This window comes from Salvelinus fontinalis, chromosome 31 (genome assembly GCF_029448725.1).
Source record: "Salvelinus fontinalis isolate EN_2023a chromosome 31, ASM2944872v1, whole genome shotgun sequence".
Classification (NCBI taxonomy): Eukaryota; Metazoa; Chordata; class Actinopteri; order Salmoniformes; family Salmonidae; genus Salvelinus; species Salvelinus fontinalis.
Window position 1 is genome coordinate 35,875,225 of NC_074695.1, and position 20,850 is coordinate 35,896,074.

Here is a 20,850-nt window from a genome sequence, read left to right on the forward strand (position 1 = left end):
GTTCCCACTTGACTTGCCTAGTTAAATAAACGTTTTTTTTTTTTTTTTATGCATCCAATCCAAAACACATGCACATTTTGTGATGTTTTTATTTGTTTTGGCCTTTCAGCAGTTTTTTTTCACTCAAGGCAAGCCAAAGTTCGGAATCGGAAGTCCCCCTTTCGTCTGTGATTGGTCAACAGTAGGGATTCTTCAATGAAGTGTCTGTTGTCATTCAACGATAGAAGACCAGTTTTCTTGCACATTTTTCACCAAACATTCTCCTCTGCAAAAAACATCAACTTATGACAATTTGAGATATCTTAAATTCATTATTTTGAGGAAGTGTTTTCTGGCTACGGTGTTACATGATGAACAAACAGTACTACTACTGTATTCTCGTTTTTCAATCTAAGGGATTTTGAGGGTGTATGCGAGCACACTCGTTCGGTTCGCCAAGCCTTTAGAAGTCTCAATTTTCAGTAAGTAACATTTGTTTCGGGTGGGTACTTCCTTATCCTCACATATCAAACTGCAGGCTATGAGTGCAGGGAGTTGTAATTTAAGTGGATATGACTTTGATACCGGTGTGTGTGTACACATACGTGACTCCAGCATGCTTTCGTTGAGCGGCTGTCTGTTGAAGGGGTCAGTGGGGGAGTTGAGAAGGTGGCGGAGGATGATGGCTCGGTCCATGATGTTCCCAGAGGGCAATATCACAGGGTCTGTCATTAGGGTGTCCATCAGAGGGTCTGTGGAAACAAACACACACACACAAATGTAATTTGTATCTTCAATTATGTATTTATTTGCCTTCGTTGCAGCCCTCCCATTTATGCAACATTCGTTTTTTTTTGTTGATTAAATGTGATGTGCAAAAACAAAAATACAGAAATTTGCCTTGAGCTGTGTAAAAGTATTCCTACCAGGATGTGAGAGAACAATGTTGTGTCGCGTTTGAATGAGGTGTTGAAAAATACAAAAATCAACACTTTGTGTTTTTACGCACTCTGCAAGTACACTGCTCAAAAAAAATAAAGGGAACACTTAAACAACACAATGTAACTCCAAGTCAATCACACTTCTGTGAAATCAAACTGTCCACTTAGGAAGCAACACTGATTGACAATAAATTTCACATGCTGTTGTGCAAATGGAATAGACAACAGGTGGAAATTATAGGCAATTAGCAAGACACCCCCAATAAAGGAGTGGTTCTGCAGGTGGTGACCACAGACCACTTCTCAGTTCCTATGCTTCCTGGCTGATGTTTTGGTCACTTTTGAATGCTGGCGGTGCTCTCACTCTAGTGGTAGCATGAGACGGAGTCTACAACCCACACAAGTGGCTCAGGTCGTGCAGCTCATCCAGGATGGCACATCAATGCGAGCTGTGGCAAGAAGGTTTGCTGTGTCTGTCAGCGTAGTGTCCAGAGCATGGAGGCGCTACCAGGAGACAGGCCAGTACATCAGGAGACGTGGAGGAGGCCGTAGGAGGGCAACAACCCAGCAGCGGGACCGCTACCGCCGCCTTTGTGCAAGGAGGAGCAGGAGGAGCACTGCCAGAGCCCTGCAAAATGACCTCCAGCAGGCCACAAATGTGCATGTGTCTGCTCAAATGGTCAGAAACAGACTCCATGAGGGTGGTATGAGGGCCCGACGTCCACAGGTGGGGGTTGTGCTTACAGCCCAACACCGTGCAGGACGTTTGGCATTTGCCAGAGAACACCAAGATTGTCAAATTCGCCACTGGCGCCCTGTGCTCTTCACAGATGAAAGCAGGTTCACACTGAGCACATGTGACAGACGTGACAGAGTCTGGAGACGCCGTGGAGAACGTTCTGCTGCCTGCAACATACTCCAGCATGACCGGTTTGGCGGTGGGTCAGTCATGGTGTGGGGTGGCATTTCTTTGGGGGGCCGCACAGCCCTCCATGTGCTCGCCAGAGGCAGCCTGACTGCCATTAGGTACCGAGATGAGATCCTCAGAACCCTTGTGAGACCATATGCTGGTGCGGTTGGCCCTGGGTTCCTCCTAATGCAAGACAATGCTAGACCTCATGTGGCTGGAGTGTGTCAGCAGTTCCTGCAAGAGGAAGGCATTGATGCTGTGGACTGGCCCGCCCGTTCCCCAGACCTGAATCCAATTGAGCACATCGGGGACATCATGTCTCGCTCCATCCACCAACGCCACGTTGCACCACAGACTGTCCAGGAGTTAGCGGATGCTTTAGTCCAGGTCTGGGAGGAGATCCCTCAGGAGACCATCCGCCACCTCATCAGGAGCATGCCCAGGCGTTGTAGGGAGGTCATACAGGCACGTGGAGGCCACACACAGTACTGAGCCTCATTTTGACTTGTTTTAAGGACTTTACATCAAAGTTGGATCAGCCTGTAGTGTGGTTTTCCACTTTAATTTTGAGTGTGACTCCAAATCCAGACCTCCATGGGTTGATACATTTTATTTCCATTGATAATTTGTGTGATTTTGTTGTCAGCACATTCAACTATGTAAAGAAAAAAGTATTTAATAAGAATATTTCATTCATTCAGATCTAGGATGTTATTTTAGTGTTCCCTTTATTTTTTTGAGCAGTGTATATTTCCATGCATGTATCTGTATTCTCAAATCAAAGCATAGACATCTCGGAAACACATGCAAGGAATTCATTAAGACAATTAAATTAGCTCAAAATTAAACACTAGGTCCTATCTGATTCAGAAGGGTTGGGTTAAATGCGTAAGACACATTTCAGTTGAATGCAATCAGTTGTACAACTGACTAGGCATCCCCCATTCCCTTATATTGAAATCTTGAGTTTGCTGTCTGAGGGTTTCATACATGTTACACACTTAAAAATAAAACTTGAGGGTTTTCTTTAACCCGGGATAGTTAGTTGACACCTCAGATCCACAGAAGACGCAATCTCAATTGCCCTGTCCCACCTGGACAAAATTAACACCTAAGTGAGAACGCTGTTCATTGATTACAGCTCAGCATTCAACACCATAGTGCCCTCAAAGCTCATCACTAAGCTAAGGACCATGGTCCTAAACACCTCCCTCTGCAACTAGATCTTGGACTTCCTGACGGGCCGCCCCCAGGTGGTAAGGGTCGGCAACAACACAACTGTCACGCTGATCCTCAACACGGGGGCCCCTCAGCGGTGTGTGCTTAGTCCCTCCTGTACTCCCTGTTCACCCACGAAAGTTTGCTGACGACAACTGTGGTAAGCCTGATCTTCAACAGATACTCAAAAGGTTCTACAGCTGCACCGTTGAGAGCATCCTGACTGGTATGGCAACTGTTCGGCATCCGACCGCTATGTGCTACAGAGGGTAGTGCGTACGGCCCAGTACATCACTGGGGCCAAGCTTTTGGCTCTCCAGGACCTCTATACCAGGCGGTGTCAGAGGAAGGCCCTAAAAATTGTCAGACTCGTCACCCTAGTCAGACTGTTCTCTCTGCTACCGCATTGCAAGATGTACTGGAGTGCTACCCAGAGTACTTGCCCCCCCCCCTCCCCCCTTTTTATGTTGTTGCTACTACTCGCTGTTAATTATCTATGCATAGTCACTTTACCCCAACCTACATGTACATATTACCTCAATTACCTTGACTAACCTGTACCCCCGCACATTGACTCAGTACCCCCTGTATATAGCCTCGTTATTGTGTATTTAGTTAATATTTTCTCAACTCTCATTGTTCTTAAAACTGCATTGTTGGTTAAGGGCTTGTAAGCAAGTATTTTGCATTAAGGTCTACAACTGTTGTATTTGGCTCATGTGACAAATAAAATTTGATTTGGGTTTGAGTCACACAAAAGGAAGTATGCAGCCTGCATTCCCCTCCCAGAGTATATTAAATCAGTGGTTATTTGATAGCCCAATCTAAGTGGTCTTTGCGTAAAATGTCGATAGAGGGTCTTCCCATTACTTTTATGTCCCAATCAAACTGACTTGGGGTCAGCTCTTTTGATCCAAGTCCTGAAAAAAGTGATGAAAATAATCTGTTTAGAACTTTGCAGATAGAAATGTATTGTACAGAACAGACACTGTGCTCTACTATGTGCAGGCAGGGCACATAGAGAACTGTGCCCTGCCTGCACAATTGAAGTCTTACTGGGACGTTGCATCCAAATGAACATACCGCTGCTGTCAGGGGTAATTAGTAACAACACAAGAAATACAGATTTCAAACACTAGAAAGTGAAGTTTGAACATTGCAAAGTTTGAATACTTGCCTTTAAACTCGTCAGGTGCATCACTGTAGTCCATTTCGGACTGAGAGTTCCTTGCGACTATCTCCTCCACCTTCTCCGATAGTAGCTTGAATTTTTCAATGGCGATGGTAGACTTGATGCCGGCTTTCGTCATCTTGGAAATAACTTCCTCAAAGAGTTCTTGACTGTACGACCGCTGGAAAGGGGAGAGAAAAAACACCATGTAAGCCTGGGTGTATATATTACCACACACCACAGCAAAACGTTTTGCAACGGAAAAACAAAAACAAATGTTTATTGGACAAATTCAGGAAGATCCAACCCAGTTTTGTACCGTATGCTTCTAATTGGTTCCTAGTGAATAGAATTACCTTTTGAAGGAATTATCCCTGAGAGGCTTTGGGATGCGAGTGTGTCATTCTACCAAATGCTTACAAAATAGCAGATGTGCATGGAGATGGCAGCCTCCATGTACTTAACACAACTTCCTTGTTTGCTTAGTCCGCCTTATTGTACATTGCTCTGTTACCTTTTTTTGTATCGTCATTAGCACACTATATATGAACCCAAATTGAAAAACCTCAAAAGTATATTGCTCTCTCCACCACCCTCCCTCCCCCCACCACCTCCCCATCACCCATATTGCCAGCAGCTCTGCTGTTTATGACTTCAAGCCTAACAACTCCCGAGATTAGGCTGGTGTAACCGATGTGAAATGGCTAGCTAGTTAGCGGGGTGCGCGCTAATAGCGTTTCAACCGTCACTCGCTCTGAGACTTGGAGTAGTTGTTCCCCTTGCTCTGCATGGGTAACGCTGCTTCGAGGGTAGCTGTTGTCGATATGTTCCTGGTTCGAGCCCAGGTAGCGGCGAGGAGAGGGATGGAAGCTATACTGTTACACTGGCAATACTAAAGTGCCTATAAGAACATCCAATAGTCAAAGGTATATGAAATACAAATCGTATAGAGAGAAATAGTCCTATAATTCCTATAATAACTACAACCTAAAACTTCTTAACTGGGAATATTGAATACTCATGTTAAAAGGAACCACCAGCTTTCATATGTTCTCATGTTCTGAGCAAGGAACTTAAACGTTAGCTTTCTTACATGGCACATATTGCACTTTTACGTTCTCCAACAATTTGCTTTTAGATTATTTAAACCAAATTGAACATGTTTCATTATTTATTTGAGGCTAAATTGATTTTATTGATGTATTATATTAAGTTAAAATAAGTGTTCATTCAGTATTGTTGTAATTATTACAAATAAATAAAATCGGACGATTAATCGGTATCGGCTTTTTTAGGTCCTCCAATAATCGGTATCAGCGTTGAAAAATCATAATCGGTCGACCTCTACTCTCCACCACCCAGCGGTGCGTTAAACCATATTGTGCACTGTTGTTTAAAAACTCAGTGGACAGTGCTAAAACAATGACATCATATCAGAATTCTTCCATCTCACCATTGAGATGGTCAGCATGGTCTGTACTGAGAGCACAGTCGCTGGCAGTACACATTCTCTCCCCAGGATTTGTATTGTAGCAAATTGTAACTACTACAATATGCCTTGAATTTTGTAAACAAATAAGTATTTTATCCAAACCTGGTATTATGACATACCTTATGTCATGTGTAACCATATAAATAGAATTACTAGAACTGCTTTTACTTCCTGCTTCACTGCTATGGGTACACTTAATATAGCTGGGCCACCTATCGCAAAACGTGATTGGATTGGGAATGATATGATGAGAAATGTATTTGTCATGAATGGTCAAAACATTTTAATATTTTAAAATAATCTTCCTGGTAATACCAAATGCTACCCGCTTCACATCAGTGAAATTATACAGTATAGAAAACACATACAGTAGAGCATGCATACAATTTTTTTTTGTGGCCTACTACTACACATACCTGGGTTCAATTACTTAATCTTTTCAAATACTTTGACTGTTTGCTTGAGCCTGCCTGGAGTGACAGATGGGTGAGGTTAGCAGTGTGGGGACTTTTCTATTGGTTTATTAAACAATGCAAGCGACAACAGGCACAGATAAAGTATTTGAATCAATTTCCCAAATGTTTGAAAGCCAGGTGTGCTACTACTACAGTTTACCTGGTCGTCAGCGATGGCCTTGGCAAAGCGGGCACAGTCAAGTTGCAGGTAAATGTCAGTAAGCTGGTCCAGGAGCTTTTTGGGCTCAAAACCATACTTCTCTGGGTTCTCCACCTTCAGGTCCCGGCACTTCGGCCCGCAAAGCTGCTGGAGGTTAAAGTTCAGCATGGCCGCCAGACGAGGCCCCAGCTCCTGGAATGCACAGAGCAGGGAGTTAGGTCACCAGAAAAAATATTGTCTGCATCCATGAATAGGAGTGGTTTATGGTTACTGTTGAAGTAGGCTTTATACAGTAATATGTATCACTTTGCCATCCCCCCCATGCTGCTGCACAGTAATGTTCTATTGTTGGCAGAAAAAGGGAATGATGTCACCTCTTAGTAAACAAAACACTTAGATTTTGTTTTTGTGAGGCTTACTTTTCCCAACATGGCACTCTTGAAGAAAATGGATGAAGGCAGATACCAAGCACATGCCAAGCAAATGCCAAGGCTTTTTAAAATGAAGAATCATTTTCAACAAGTGCTATGATTTAAAAATAAGCACTCAATACATTTTTCAGTTTACTCAGTGATTACCATCATTCCCGTTTTCTGCCAGTCAGACTACCTTTTTCAAAGAGCACCTCCACGGCTTTCGTTTTTTACCCATTTGAGCACACCAGCAAAAAAAATAATTGTCAATGTTCTATTTGGCTGCTGTGTGGGGGCTGTTGACAACCAGTAAAAGTCATTCTAACCGTATATTTGTCAAATACAACATTTGCAAACTATGTTTTTGCGCCCATGTATCCCTTTATAGACTGGAAAGTATGAGTAAAATGTTTGATCCCTGGTCAGAGTGGTACTTACGGGCCGGAGGAAGGGCTTCTGGACCTGCTTGGTAAGGATGTGGAACATGTCAACCGTCTCTGTGGCCAGTGCCAGGTAGGAGCGTGACACCCGCTCGTCCTGGGTCAGCTGGGACTGGCGGCTCTGTTGCTGCTCCTGAGGGAGAAAGAGTCATAAGGAATTATAAAGGCGCTTTGTAACACGTTAATAAGCGCTGCGTAATGCGTTCATGTTTCCCCCCCCGGTAATTCCGTACTGACCCTGGGAAGCTGATCCCACTGCTCCTTGTTCTTCATCTCCTCCTGGACCTCATGGATGCGCTTTAGGGACTCCAGGCTCTCGTCCAGCAGGAAGGTGGTGTCGTTGATCAACATGTTGATGTAGCGCACAAACTGCTTGCCAGAGCTACAGGGGAATAAACAGATGAATTCACTAACTAGGAGGCCTTCGGAAGCCAGTCGAAGTCACACAAACTGAGTCGGAGTACATTTTACATGTAGCATTCAGCATGACCGGACAGTGGGCACCTTTTAGACCAGGCTATCACCATAGTATTTATCTGATGACAATACCTATTAAGTTTTGATTCTAGCCCACTTACTTGAACTCCTCCAGGAATGTGCCGTGGTGGCCCATGTTCTGCCAGAGGCTCTTGAAGATGGTGCTGATGTGGTAGCGGATGGTGAACTTATCGTAGAACTCACTGGTGGCACCGGTGTGCTCCACATCTGTGGAAAGGAAGGCACACAAGAGTCAGTTGCATGTGAGAATCAGTGCACTTGACTCCACTCTAATAGCTTTTGCACACTACTGAGTGGAGCCAAGCCGAACTGTGATGGTGTGTTATACATCCACTATAATTAATGGAACCATGCTGGAAAGAAGAAAATATCCAAGCCAGCACAATAAAAAGTTTATGTTCATGCAAAAGTGTTAAAATTGTGCAATGTGTCTAGTTCTACCCCTCCCGAAATGCTGCACCAAGTAGTCACACCTGTGTAGAACTTCATGAGGGCCGGGACCAACTGTTTGACAGACAGGGGGTGGTTCTCCATCATCTCGGAAAAGCGCTGGGTGCGCAGCTGCACCGCCGGGTTGGTGACAAAAAGCACTTCCACCAGCTTGGCGATCAGGTAGGGGTTCCGGATGTAGTTCTGACTGCAGATGAACACCACCAGAAAAGTGACAATGTCCTGGACACAGGGCTCATACAGGACCTGAGGGGAATACCTGGCAGGGGATAGAAAGGGGACGCTAACCGTCAGTCAAAAGCCATTTTCACAGAAGACACCTTTTCAAAAAAATACATGTAATTTTATATGACCCCCATTCAAACAGCCCCATATTTTTAAAGTTTGGGGCCACTTAGAAATGTCTTTATTTTTTTATATTTTTTTTTTTGCATTTTCCAATTAACAACATTCAAGACAAACGTGAAAAGATATTAGACAACAATAGGACAAAGTGACAGTGACAGATGAGCTTAACAAAGAAAAAATAAAACAAATTATAATTATATATACAAACATACAATAAAAAATATATATAATGATCATATTGGATCATATGGTCACCTGCTGTAGGCTACATATTATACATTACGTGTGAAACATTATATAAGGATTATATAGAGATTCATTCAATGTGATGTGGGGGGAGATTCTCCATATAGTCAATAAAAGGTTGCCAAATTCTGTAAAATGTATTTAACTTATTCCTCAAGCGGTAAGTAATTTTCTCCAGTGGGATACAAATATTAACTTCTGAAAGCCACATTGCAACTGGCAGGAATGTCATTGTTTTTGAAAGAAAAGCACATTGTGTCCATTAAAATAACACCAAATTGATCATACAGCCATTGTAAATGACTATTGTAGCTGGAAACAGCAGATTTTCTATGGAATATCTACATAGGCGTACAGAGGCCCATTATCAGCAACAATCACTCCTGTGTTCCAATGGCTCGTTGTGTTAGCTTATCCAAGTTTATCATTTTAAAAGGCTAATTGATCATTAGAAACTCTTCTGCAATTATGTTGGCACAGCTGTAAACGGTTGTGCTGATTTAAAGAAGCAATAAAACTGCCCTTCTTTGGACTAGTTGAGTATCTGGAGCATCAGCATTTGTGGGTTCGATTACAGGCTTAAAATGTCCAGAAACAATTCTTGTTCTGAGAAATGAAGGCTATTCCATGCGAGAAATTGCCAAGAAACTGAAGATCTCATACAACGCTGTGTACTACTCCCTTCAGAGAACAGCACAAACTGGCTCTAACCAGAATAGAAGGAGGAGCGGGAGGCCCCGGTGCACAACTGAGCAAGAGGAGAAGTATATTAGTGTCTCTAGTTTGAGAAACAGACGCCTCACAAGTCCTCAACTGCTTCATTAAATAGTACCCGCAAAACACCAGTCTCAACGTCAACAGTGAAGAGGTGACTCCGGGATGCTGGCCTGCTAGGCAGAGTTGCAAAGAAAAAGCCATATCTCAGACTGGCCAATAAAAATAAAAGATTAAGATGAGCAAAAGAACACATACTGAACAATAACTAAACGCAACATGTAAAGTGTTGGTCCCATGTTTCATGAGCCGAAATAAAAGATCCCAGAAATTGTCCATACGCACAAAATGCTTATTTCTCTCAAATTTAGTGCACACATTTGTTTACGTCCCTGTTAGTGAGCATTTCTCTTTTGCCAAGATAATCCATCCACCTGACAGGTGTGGCATATCATTAAGCTGATTAAACAGCATGATCATTACACAGATGCACCTTCTGCTTTGGACAATAAAAGGCCACTTTAAAACGTGAAGTTGTCACAACACCATGCTACAGATGTCTCAAGTTGATGGAACGTGCAATTGTAATGCTAACTGCAGGAATATCCACCAGAGCTGTTGCCAGAGAATTTAATGTTGAACGTTAGAGAACTTGGCAGTGCGTCCAACCGGCCTCACAACCGCAGCCCATGTGTCACCACGCCAACCCAGGACTTCCACATCCGACTTCTTCACCTGCAGGTTGGTCTGAAATGAGCCACTCGGACAGCTGATGAAACTGGGTTTGCACAACCGAAGCATTTCTGCACAAACCATCTCAGAGAAGCTCATCTGCGTGCTTGTCATCCTCACCAGGGTCTTGACCTGACTGCAGTTCGGCATAGTAACTGACTTCAGTGGACAAATGCTCAACTTTGATGGCCACTGGCATGCTGGAGATGTGTGCTCTTCATAGATGAATCTCGGTTTCAAATGTACCAGGCAGATGGCAGACATTGTTTATTGCGTCGTGTGGGCGAGCTGTTTGCTGATGTCAACGTTGTGAGCATGGTGGCGGTGGGGTTATGGTATGGGCATGCATAAGCTACGGACAATGAACACAATTGCATTTTATCAATGTCAATTTGAATGCAGAGACACCGTGATGAAATTCATCCGCTGCCATCACCTCATGTTTCAGCATGATGATGCACGGCCCCATGTCGCAAGAATCTGGACACAATTTCTGGAAGCTGAAAATGTCAGTTCTTCGATGGCCTGCAGACTCACCAGACATGTCACCCATTGAGCCTGTTTGGGATGCTCTGGATCGATGTGTACAACAGCATGTTCCAGTTCCCGCCAATATCCAGCAACTTTGCACAGCCATTGAAGAGTGGGACAACATTCCACAGGCCACAATCAACAGCCTGATCAACTCTATACGAAGGAGATGTGTCGCGCTGCATGAGGCAAATGGTGGCCACGCCAGATACTAACTGGTTTTCTGATCCACACCCTTAATGTTTTTGAAAGGTATCTGTGACCAACAGAAGCATATCTGCATTCCCAGTCATGTTCAATTATATGAACTGTGAAATTCTTGAATATTACGTTTATATTTTTGTTCAGTGTACAATTTCTCAGCAGGTCTACCCCCTTTAATACATATTGTGTTACCAGACATTTGGGAGGGGGGTTGTTAAAACCAATTAATCTTTCCTTGATTCCTCGCTACCTCTCTGCTCGCCACCTCCTCAAAACGCATTGGTGGAGAAGGTTAGAGGGAAGGGGACCTTGGATCCTCTCCTGCAATGCGCTTAAGAAAAAGGCGAGGGGAGCGTACGCAAGAATCAAGGGGGAGAGTAATTGAGAAAAACTCAAAGAGGAAGCTTGTCCAGGGATGAAGAGGAGGATGGTCCTCCTCATGTATTTATTAATAAAGGAAAGAGAATGGAGAGAGCCACGAGTTTCTCCAGGTCGGGTCACATGGTCAGGAAATCCTCTTGGCCCTACTCATGCCACATCCCTTTGAAGTTAACATTTTAGGAAACAATTCTCCAAGAAATTTATAAAAGACGGAACTAATAATTTGATTTAAGTTAAACAGGGTAAATGGACACCAACAATGCCACTCTTGGGTATTTGTCTGGCCTTGTACTATGCAATTACATTCGATCTGTCGACTTACTGCACAACAAAAAGTAGGAACTCGGCCACATCTTCAATGTAAAACTCCGGCAGAGCAGCAAAGCTTTTGGGAATCTCCGGATTCAGCGGTAGACTCATGCTGCAACAAAGGGGAGGAAGGAATATGAGTTTTTGATCCACTTCATGCATGTCAAACAATACAAACAATAACAAAGATGAATCTAATAAACATTTAAATAATATTATCAGTTTAGTAAAAAAGTTGCATCCCTCAGTTTAAAGGGATTGTGTGAGATTTTGGAAACTAAGCCCTTTTTCTACTTACCCATGGATAACATTTTTATGCCTGTGTGGAGTATTAAGGCAGTTGCTAACTAGAGCTAGCGTAATTGGTAACTAGCTTTAGGACAATGACTGGTTTGCAAAACTACCTTCAACTTCCTTCAAACTGCATGCAGAGACAAACATGGTCTCGATGAATTCATCTGACTGGTTAGGTAGAAAAAGGGCTTAATTGCTAAAAGCTCACACCATCCCTTTAATTATGACAGATATGACATAAAGTAGGCTAAGAACTCATATTGCAGCATTAAAACATTTCCTGGTTGTGGCAGAGTGTCTTACTGTGGGTAGGCGGGATCCACCATGCGTAGGATGAGCTGAATGACCATACTGTAGAACTGCAGACATCTGCGTAAAAGGTTCTCATCCAGAAGCCCCGCGTCGGCACAGGCTTTGGAGCGCACCAGTTTCTGTCAGGGCCAAAGATCACAAAGATAGAAGGGTTTCTGGTGAATATAGTCCTTAACTCATGACACGAGTTGAAATTAATTATTTTCTTGTTCACAACACTAATTTCATTATTATTATTTTTTTTTTATCTAAGAAATTAACCAAAACGGATGATTCGGAAAACAAACTATGACACGGGATTGGAACAGGAAATCAAGTTTCTACACTTCAAATTTACCAAAACATTATTACGTATGACAAGCAGAACACAAGCAGATGAGTGGATTAAGTCCTATCAGCCTGAAAACGGTGGGTAGAGATTTAAAAAATAATAATTAAAGAAAAACGTCTTAGCGAACCTTGAGCTGGGTTTTGCATCTCTTTAGCATCTCTCGGTGACGGCTGGCCAGCGGAGAGTCCTTCCACTGGCTCTCACTGTTCTTCAGCTCCTCCACGGTCCTGCCATGCCAAACAAAACAGGGTCGCATTCATAAGTATTCAAAACATCTCACAACGGATAACAAAAACATGCAACTTCAGCTTGTCGCGCCCTGTTTAAGTCAATGTTCTTAACTTTGGGAACCAAGAGAATATAATCCAGCCTTCATATACTCACTAATACACTACATACACACCTTAACACAATGAAATCATCTCCGCTCATAGGCCAATAATGTATCAAATGATCACCAATGAAATTTAACAATGAGCTCCTCACTAATGTATGAACACATTTACATTTTGGTATTTCACTGGTTGGAGACCACCAAATTACATTTAGTACAAGTTTTAAAAAACCAAAGCCAATTTCTTTTTGGAACTTGGAAGCCAAATCTCTATGAAAACTCCTTTCTTGAGATGGACATCAAAATTCTATGGTCCCATGTAGAGTTGTCATTGGGTCAGAAAATTGGAGTCCGGTCTTACCCAAGCCTGGTGAGCTGAAGCCCCAAGCCTGGTCCAACATCACAGAAATGTAATGAGCCCGAACCCACCAAAAAATGCAGTATTTCTAGAAAACCGCATATTGATTTAAACTGGTGTTGAGAACAATGCGGTGGAGGTGGGCAGCAGTGAAGTGAGGAGACTAAGAAACAACCCTCGTCTTAGAAATGCGATGAGAGGGGAAAACTCACCTTAGCCCCTAGCTTTGATCAACTGAATAACTCAAATATTGGAATAGGTTATAGGCAAGGTGAAGAAGCCGGATGTGGAGGTCCTGGGCTGGCGTGGTTACACGTGGTCGGCAGTTGTGAGGTCGGTTTGACGTACTGACAAATTCTCTAAAACTATGTTGGAGGCGGCTTATGGTAGAAAAATTAACATTCAATTCTCTGGCAACAGCTCTGGAGGACATTCCTGCACTCAGCATCCCAATTGCACACTCCCTTAAAACATCTATGGCATTGTGTTTATCTTTTTGTTCAGTGTACATCAGCACCGATCAGATCATTTTGCTAGCATGTTATGTAGCTTAAGGGGATTTTGCTCTTCAATTCCATAGTAGCCTATACTCCTGACCAAAAGCCTGATAATCAATCAATGTGACTTTGTTTTACTGAATATATGGTTAATTGATCTCTGGCTGGGGTAAATAAGTGGAGGTGGTAGCTCATCTATTCTTCTACTCATCTGTCACTGATCATAAACATTTAGCATGTAATAACGTAGCTTAAATGAGGTGTATCATTTTGCTATAGGCAACACCAAAAGCCTGCAGAGGTTGTGAAATATGAACACGAGCCTCACATGCTTTTGAAAATATAGATTGCTATTATGTAACATCGGGCCCTGTCGGGCTGAAAATGGCAACTTGTCCTCGTGTGTGTGAGTGTACGTGTACCTGTTGAGCTCGCGGATGGCCCTCAGCCTGCGGATGTAGCGTCGGCAGCCCGGTAGGATGGACAGGTGGTGGGTGTGCAGCGTCAGAAAGAAACACTCTGTGGGGAACTTGGGCTCAGAGAACTTAGAGGGGTCGTTGTCTGTCAACAAAAACAATTAGGAAACTTTCAGGTAGGTGAATGGCACATCCAGTTTGTCAATTTGGCAGGTAATACTAATAACAATAAATAACTAGATGGTAATTTTGTAATTTTCCATGAAATAACAGTGACCTCCTTCAGATCTTTAAAAGTATTTTTGTGGTAGTTGAAGTGTGAAACATTTTACTTTAGTGAAATATAGTCAACGTTAAATATATACAAATATCTGGTTTTATTACTTTGATAGACTACTAGATCACATACAACCAGACTCAGACTACTACACTTACTCAAAGAATCAGAAAAGATTTGGCTATCATTTTGGGAGTGAAATATGATGGTGAATCTAGTGGAAGAAGTTTAAAAGTTGGTTAGTGTTGAAAAATGTAGGTTGGTGTAGTAAAGGGAGTGACTTTTATAAATAGTTGATCGTAGCCTTCAGTAGAAGTAGTAACTAATTAGTCGCAATGTAGTTTTTAGCAGCGGCATGGTTAAGCACGTTACCAGCTCCACAGTTCTCTGCGAGCGCATACGGAAGAGTGGGGCTAAATGTAACATGGGTCAATTGTAGGGTTACAGTTGTGGTAAAATGACACCCTACCTCAAAAACGCCATCCCCTCCGCGACCTTTTCCCCCACTGCTACACATTTTTCCAGAGGAAACACTGCTCTACATGCAGTTTGAAGGAAGTTTAAGGTAGCTTCACAGGCATACTAGCTGTTCGCATAGACTTCCATTGGTGGTAATGCTAGTTAGAAACTTACTTCAAACTGCACGCAGAGACATAAAAAGGGTATCCATGAGTTCATCTGACTCTAGGTAAGTAGAAAAAGGGCTTCATTGGCAAAATCTCGCACTATCCCTTTAAAAGTGTGTCTCAGCAAAAACATTTTTTTTGGGAGTGGCGGCAACGATTTAGCAGCGGCGGGGCAACACTGAATATGTAGCAATCACTCCGCCATTGCCTGGTTGCTAAAAGTAAACAAAAATTTAACTTGAGGAAGCATAGAAACAGTGCACATAGAACAGATCTACCGCTTATCAGACCTGCTTTCAATGTGAATAATAGATTGACAACTAACATTTCTGTGTGAATATGTTCAGGACGCACACAAAGCAACTTTAAAGATGCACTATGAAAGTTCAGTTGATAATTGCAACTAAACCACCCATACTTTAACTGCATTTGATTGAGCTTGTCTGGCACAAAAGAACCAATGGAATAGTCCCAAAAGTGCTAACCCCATCCTGGTGACACTCCAGCTTAAGCATTTGAAAGAAAACAAATACCACATTAACCTAGGTGTGCTCAACATAATACATTACTCATTATCGTCATTGTTGTTAATATTATGACGTCGATGGTGGTGTCCTCATAGATAAAGGGCAGACAAATTGTTCCAATCGAATGCATAGAGGCTCTGTTATATTATCTACGGTGTCCACTCACACATCTCGGCCAGCCAGGTCTTGAGCTCTTCCATGGTGGCCTTGAGCCGGGTCTCCTCGGGGCTGACATGCAGGCGGCAGTGCGGGTGGAAGATATAATAGGGGTCCACCGTCTCCAGCTTGATCTTCATGCTGAGCTGCTGCAGCACCGACAGGAAGTTGATCATGAAGCCGTCCGTGGACACCAGCTTGTCGTCCGTCTGCGAAAGGATGAGGGGAGAAAGGGAAGATATGACAAAAAGAAAAGCTCAATTCATTTTTTGTTATTTAAGGAGTGGGGCAGTCCCACTTTTCCAGATAGTCTTTCACTGTTCTAACAGGAAAGGTTGGGAGAGGGGAGACTGTGCTAGAATAGCATTGGGTCTATTCAGACTTTGAGGCCAGACATTCTAGCTTGAAATGGTCACATTAGAAACCCTCGATTCAGACATGTCCTAGATTAATGAATATAGGATAAGATCACTTTACCTGCATCTGGGCTTTCTTCACATTGCGGTTGACCAGAGCTGCCATATAGTTGAGAGCTACCTCTCTGGTCTCTCCATTCAGGAGGATGTTGTGGAGGATTTTAAACATTTCACCCTGACAAAGAATACAAAAAATAATTGTCATGCCAAATTGAGGGAAGCATACTTGGGCAAATGACAAGCCATGATAGACCCAGTAGGGCAGGACTTACCCGGGCTGACTCCAGGTAGTGCTGCAGGGATTGACTGACCACGCGAGTGTTCTCTGTGGTGATCGCAGGGCCCGAGAAGTACTTGTCACCAACTTTGGACTGAGGGGGAAAAGACCCCAAACAAATGAAGTAATTTCTTTGCTGGTTAAAGTAATCTAATGCCAACATAATTCTGGATGCAATTTGATATAGACTTGTCAATGCTAAGCACTGAAGTCATATTGTAGTTCTGTGAGCTTTTGGTGAATAATTTTGTAAGCTAAACTACAGCAATACACTAGGTAACACCAGAAAAACATTTAACATTAAGCAAAATCAAAAAAATCCCGGGGACAAGATATGCTGATGGGCTATATTCCTCTTGCTTTTCAGCCCATAAGGCCACATTGCATTGATTCACACAAGTTACATTACTCACCACCAAGGTGGTTTGTTCTAGGTAGAGATCTAGGATGAGCTTCCCCTCCCACAATCTAACTTTAAAGTCCATACATTTTGGGAGTTAACATTTATTGATATACAGCGCATTAGGAAAGTATTCAGACCCCTTGACTTATTCCACATTTTGATACATTAAATTAATTGTTCATCAATCTACACACAATACTCCATAATGACAAAGCAAAAACAGGTTTTTAGAAATCTTGGCAAATTCATTAAAACAAAAATACCCTATTTACGTAAGCATTCAGACCCTTTGCTATGAGACTCAAAATTCAGCTCAGGTGCATCTCGTTTCCATTGATCATCCTTGAGATGTTTCTACAACTTCATTGGGTTCCACCTGTGGTAAATTAAACTTATTGGATATGATTTGGAAAGGCACACTCCTGTCTATTTAAGGTCCCATAGTTGACAGTGCATGTCAGACCAAAAACCAAGCCATGAGGTTGAAGGAATTGTCCGTAGAGCTCCGAGACTGGATTGAGTCTAGGCACAGATTTGGGGAAGGATACCCAAACATTTCTGCATTGAAGGTCCCCAAGAACACAGTTGCCTACATCATTCTTAAATGGAAGAAGTTTGGAACCACCAAGACCCTTCCTAGAGCTGTCCGCCCGGCCATACTGAGCAATCAGGGGAGAAGGGCCTTGGACAGGGAGGTGACCAAGAACCTGATGGTCAATTGTGCGCCGTCCTACGCGACTCCCAGCCACGGCCGGTTGCGGAACAGCCCGGAATGAACCCGGGTCTGTAGTAACGCCTCTAGCACTGCGATGTAGTGCCTTAGACCGCTGCACAATCGGGGGGCCCAAACAAGCTTATTTAAATCCATTGTTTGATAACAATGTAATTGTAAACAAACACTGTATAGCTTCAAAAACTCATTTTGATCTCATGGTTTGTTGGTTCTTGCATCCATAGCTCTGTATGAATTTGAGAGTAGTACATTTCTCCAGAACCATCAAGTGAATGGCGCCGGTTGGAATGGAGGCCGTTTTACAGGCTCCTAATTGTGCCATGTTGTGTATTTTTTTGAACTGATCTAAAAAATTAAAAATAAATGACATTGTGTTTCCAACATTGTTTTCTATGCCTGAAAAGATCTTCTGGACATCAGAACAGCTATCACTAAGCTCGAGTTGGACGAGGACTTCTACTTCGTCAGAGGAGAAAGACACTGATTATCCTGGACTAGGCCCTAATCCCCAACACTCGAAGGCAGAGAAGATAGAGCTAGACAGAACGGCGCACGGGCACCCTGATGAGACGACGGCGACAAATTAATACAATTGTATCTACCTTCTGTTCTATTGGTGAATGTGAATTGCTGGAGAATAAACTGGACAAGCTCCGTTCGAGAATATCCTATCAACGGGATATTTACTCTAATATACTATGCTTCTTGGAGTCATGGCTGAACAAGGATAATATACATCTAGTTGGTTTTTACTATGCATCGGCAGGACAGAACAGCAATGTCCGGTAAGATTGGGTGCAGGTGCATCCATTAACAACAGCTGGTGCGCATCTCTAATATTAAGAAAGTCTCGAGGTGCTGCTCGCTTGAGTTAGAATACCTCATTATGAGCCGTAGACCCTACCATTCACCAAGAGTTTATCTGTATTTTTCAAGGCTGTCTATTTACTACCACAAACCAATACTGGCACAAAGACCGTATTCAACGAGCTATATAGGGCCATAAGCAAATAAGAAAATGCTCATACAGAGGTGGCACTCCTAGTGTCCCGTGATTTTAATGCAGGAAAACTGAAATCCGATTGACCTAATTTCTACCAGCATGTCACCTGTGTAACTACAGGGATAAAAACTCTAGATCACCTTGACTTCACACACAGCCGCATACAAAGCACTCCCCCGCCCTCCATTTGGCAATTGGGGCCATAACTCTATCCTCCTGATTCCTGTTTACAAGCAAAAACTCAAAACAGTAAAGTACCAGTGACGAGCTCAATACAGAAGTGGTCCGATGAATAGGATGCTAAGCTCCAGAACTGTTTTGCTAGCCTAGACTGGATGGAATATGTTCAGGGATTAATCCGATAGCATTGATGAATTTACCACAGTAGTCACCGGCTTCATTAATAAGTGCATCGACGACCATACGTACATATCCCAACCAAAAGCCATGGATTACAGGCAACATCCACACTGAGCTAAAGGTTATACGGCGGCAGGTAGCCTAGCAGTTAAGAGCATTGGGCTAGTTACCAGTCGCTGGTTCAAATCCATGAGCCGACTAGAGGAAGAAAAAAATAAACTGTTGATGTGCCCTAATTGATTAAGAGCGTCTGCTTTTTAGTGACTAAAATGTAGAGCTGCTGCTTTCAAGGAGCAGGACATCAATCTGGACACGTATAAGAAATCCTGCTACGTCCTCTGACAAACCATCAAACAGGCAAAAAGACAAAACACAAATAAGATTGAATCCTACTTCATCGGCTCCGACACTTGTCGGATGAGGCAAGGATTAAAAATTATCACAGATTACAAAGGGAAACCAAGCCGAGAGCTGCCCAGTGATGCAAGCCTACCAGACAAGCTAAATGCCTTCTATGCCCGCTTTGAGGCAAGCAACACTGAACCATGCGTGAGACCAGCTGTTCCAGACAACTGTGTGATCATGCTCTCCGTATCCGATGTGAGCAACACCTTTAAAAACAGATCAACATTCACAAGGCAGCAGGGCCAGACAGATTACCAGGAAGCATAATCAGAGCATGCACTGACCTGTTGGCAAGTGTCATCACTTACATGTTCAGCCTCTCCCTGACTGAGTCTGTAATACCTACATGCTTCAAGCAGACCACCATAGTCCCTGTGCCCAAGGAAGCGAAGGTAACCTGCCTAAATGATTACCGCCCCGTAGCACTCATGTCTGTACCCATGAAGTGCTTTGAAAGGCTGGTCATGGCTCACGTCAACAGCATCTTCCCAGATACCCTAGACCCACTCCAATTTGCATACCGCCCCATTAGATCCAGATAATGCAATCTCTATAGCACTCCACACTGCCCTTTCCCACCTGGGCAAAAGGAACACCTACGTGAGAATGCTGTTCATTGACTACAGCTCAGCGTTCATTGACTACAGCTCAGCGTTCAACACCATAGTTCCCACGAAGCTCATCAATAAGCTAAGGACCCTGGGAGTAAACACCTCCCTCTAAAACTGGATCCTGGACTTCCTGACGGGCCGCCCCCAGATGGTAAGGGTAGGCAACAACACGTCTGTCACGCTGATCCTCAACACAGGGGCCCCTCAGGGGTGCGTGCTTAGTCCCCTCCTGTACTCCCTGTTCACCCACGACTGTGTGGCCAACACCATCATTAAGTTTGCTCATGACAACAGTGGTAGGCCTGATCACCGACAACAATGAGACAGCCTATAGTGAGGAGGTCAGAGAACAGGAAGTGTGGTGCCAGGACAACAACCTCTCCCTTAATGTGATCAAGACAAATGAGATGATCGTGGATTACAGGAAAAGGCGGGCCAAACAGGCCCCTACTCTCATCAACGGGGCTGCAGTGGAGCAGGTTGAGATCTTCAAGTTCCTTGGTGTCCACATCACCAACGAACTATCATGGTCCAAACACACCAAGACAGTCGTGAAGAGGGCACGACAAAGCCTGTTCCCCCTCAGGAGACTGAAAAGATTTGGCATAGGTCCCCAGATCCTCAAAAAGTTCTACAGCTGCACCATCGAGAGCATCTTGACAGGCTGCATCACCGCTTGGTTTGTCAACTGCTCAGCATCCAACCGCAAGGTGCTACAGAGAGTAGTACGTACGGCCCAGACCTCTATACCAGGTAGTGTCAGCAGAAGGCCCTAAAATATTGTCAGACTCCAGCCATCCAAGTCATGGATGTTCTCTCTGCTACCGCATGGCAAGACGTACCAGAGCACAAAGTCTGGGAACAAAAGGCACCTGAACAGCTTCTGCACCCATAAATTCTTTACAGTTACTCTAATGGCAAC

At 43.4% G+C, this 20,850-nt stretch overlaps 1 protein-coding gene across 3 annotated transcripts in view; it reads right to left on the reverse strand.

Annotated features, from left to right (window-relative positions):
• ube4b (ubiquitination factor E4B, UFD2 homolog (S. cerevisiae)) overlaps positions 1-20,850 on the reverse strand; it is a 47,154-nt gene that overhangs the window by 1,935 nt on the left and 24,369 nt on the right. For all 3 annotated transcript variants that reach the window (XM_055892388.1, XM_055892390.1, XM_055892391.1), the window contains 14 exons: positions 16,409-16,507; positions 16,198-16,311; positions 15,731-15,929; positions 14,141-14,279; positions 12,657-12,756; positions 12,190-12,317; positions 11,606-11,704; positions 8,151-8,386; positions 7,758-7,884; positions 7,417-7,561; positions 7,178-7,312; positions 6,327-6,518; positions 4,226-4,400; positions 585-731 (listed from right to left, as the gene is read on the reverse strand). In XM_055892388.1, the coding sequence (XP_055748363.1) occupies positions 585-731; positions 4,226-4,400; positions 6,327-6,518; positions 7,178-7,312; positions 7,417-7,561; positions 7,758-7,884; positions 8,151-8,386; positions 11,606-11,704; positions 12,190-12,317; positions 12,657-12,756; positions 14,141-14,279; positions 15,731-15,929; positions 16,198-16,311; positions 16,409-16,507 (2,035 nt within the window). The remainder of the gene's footprint in view (positions 1-584; positions 732-4,225; positions 4,401-6,326; positions 6,519-7,177; positions 7,313-7,416; positions 7,562-7,757; positions 7,885-8,150; positions 8,387-11,605; positions 11,705-12,189; positions 12,318-12,656; positions 12,757-14,140; positions 14,280-15,730; positions 15,930-16,197; positions 16,312-16,408; positions 16,508-20,850) is intronic.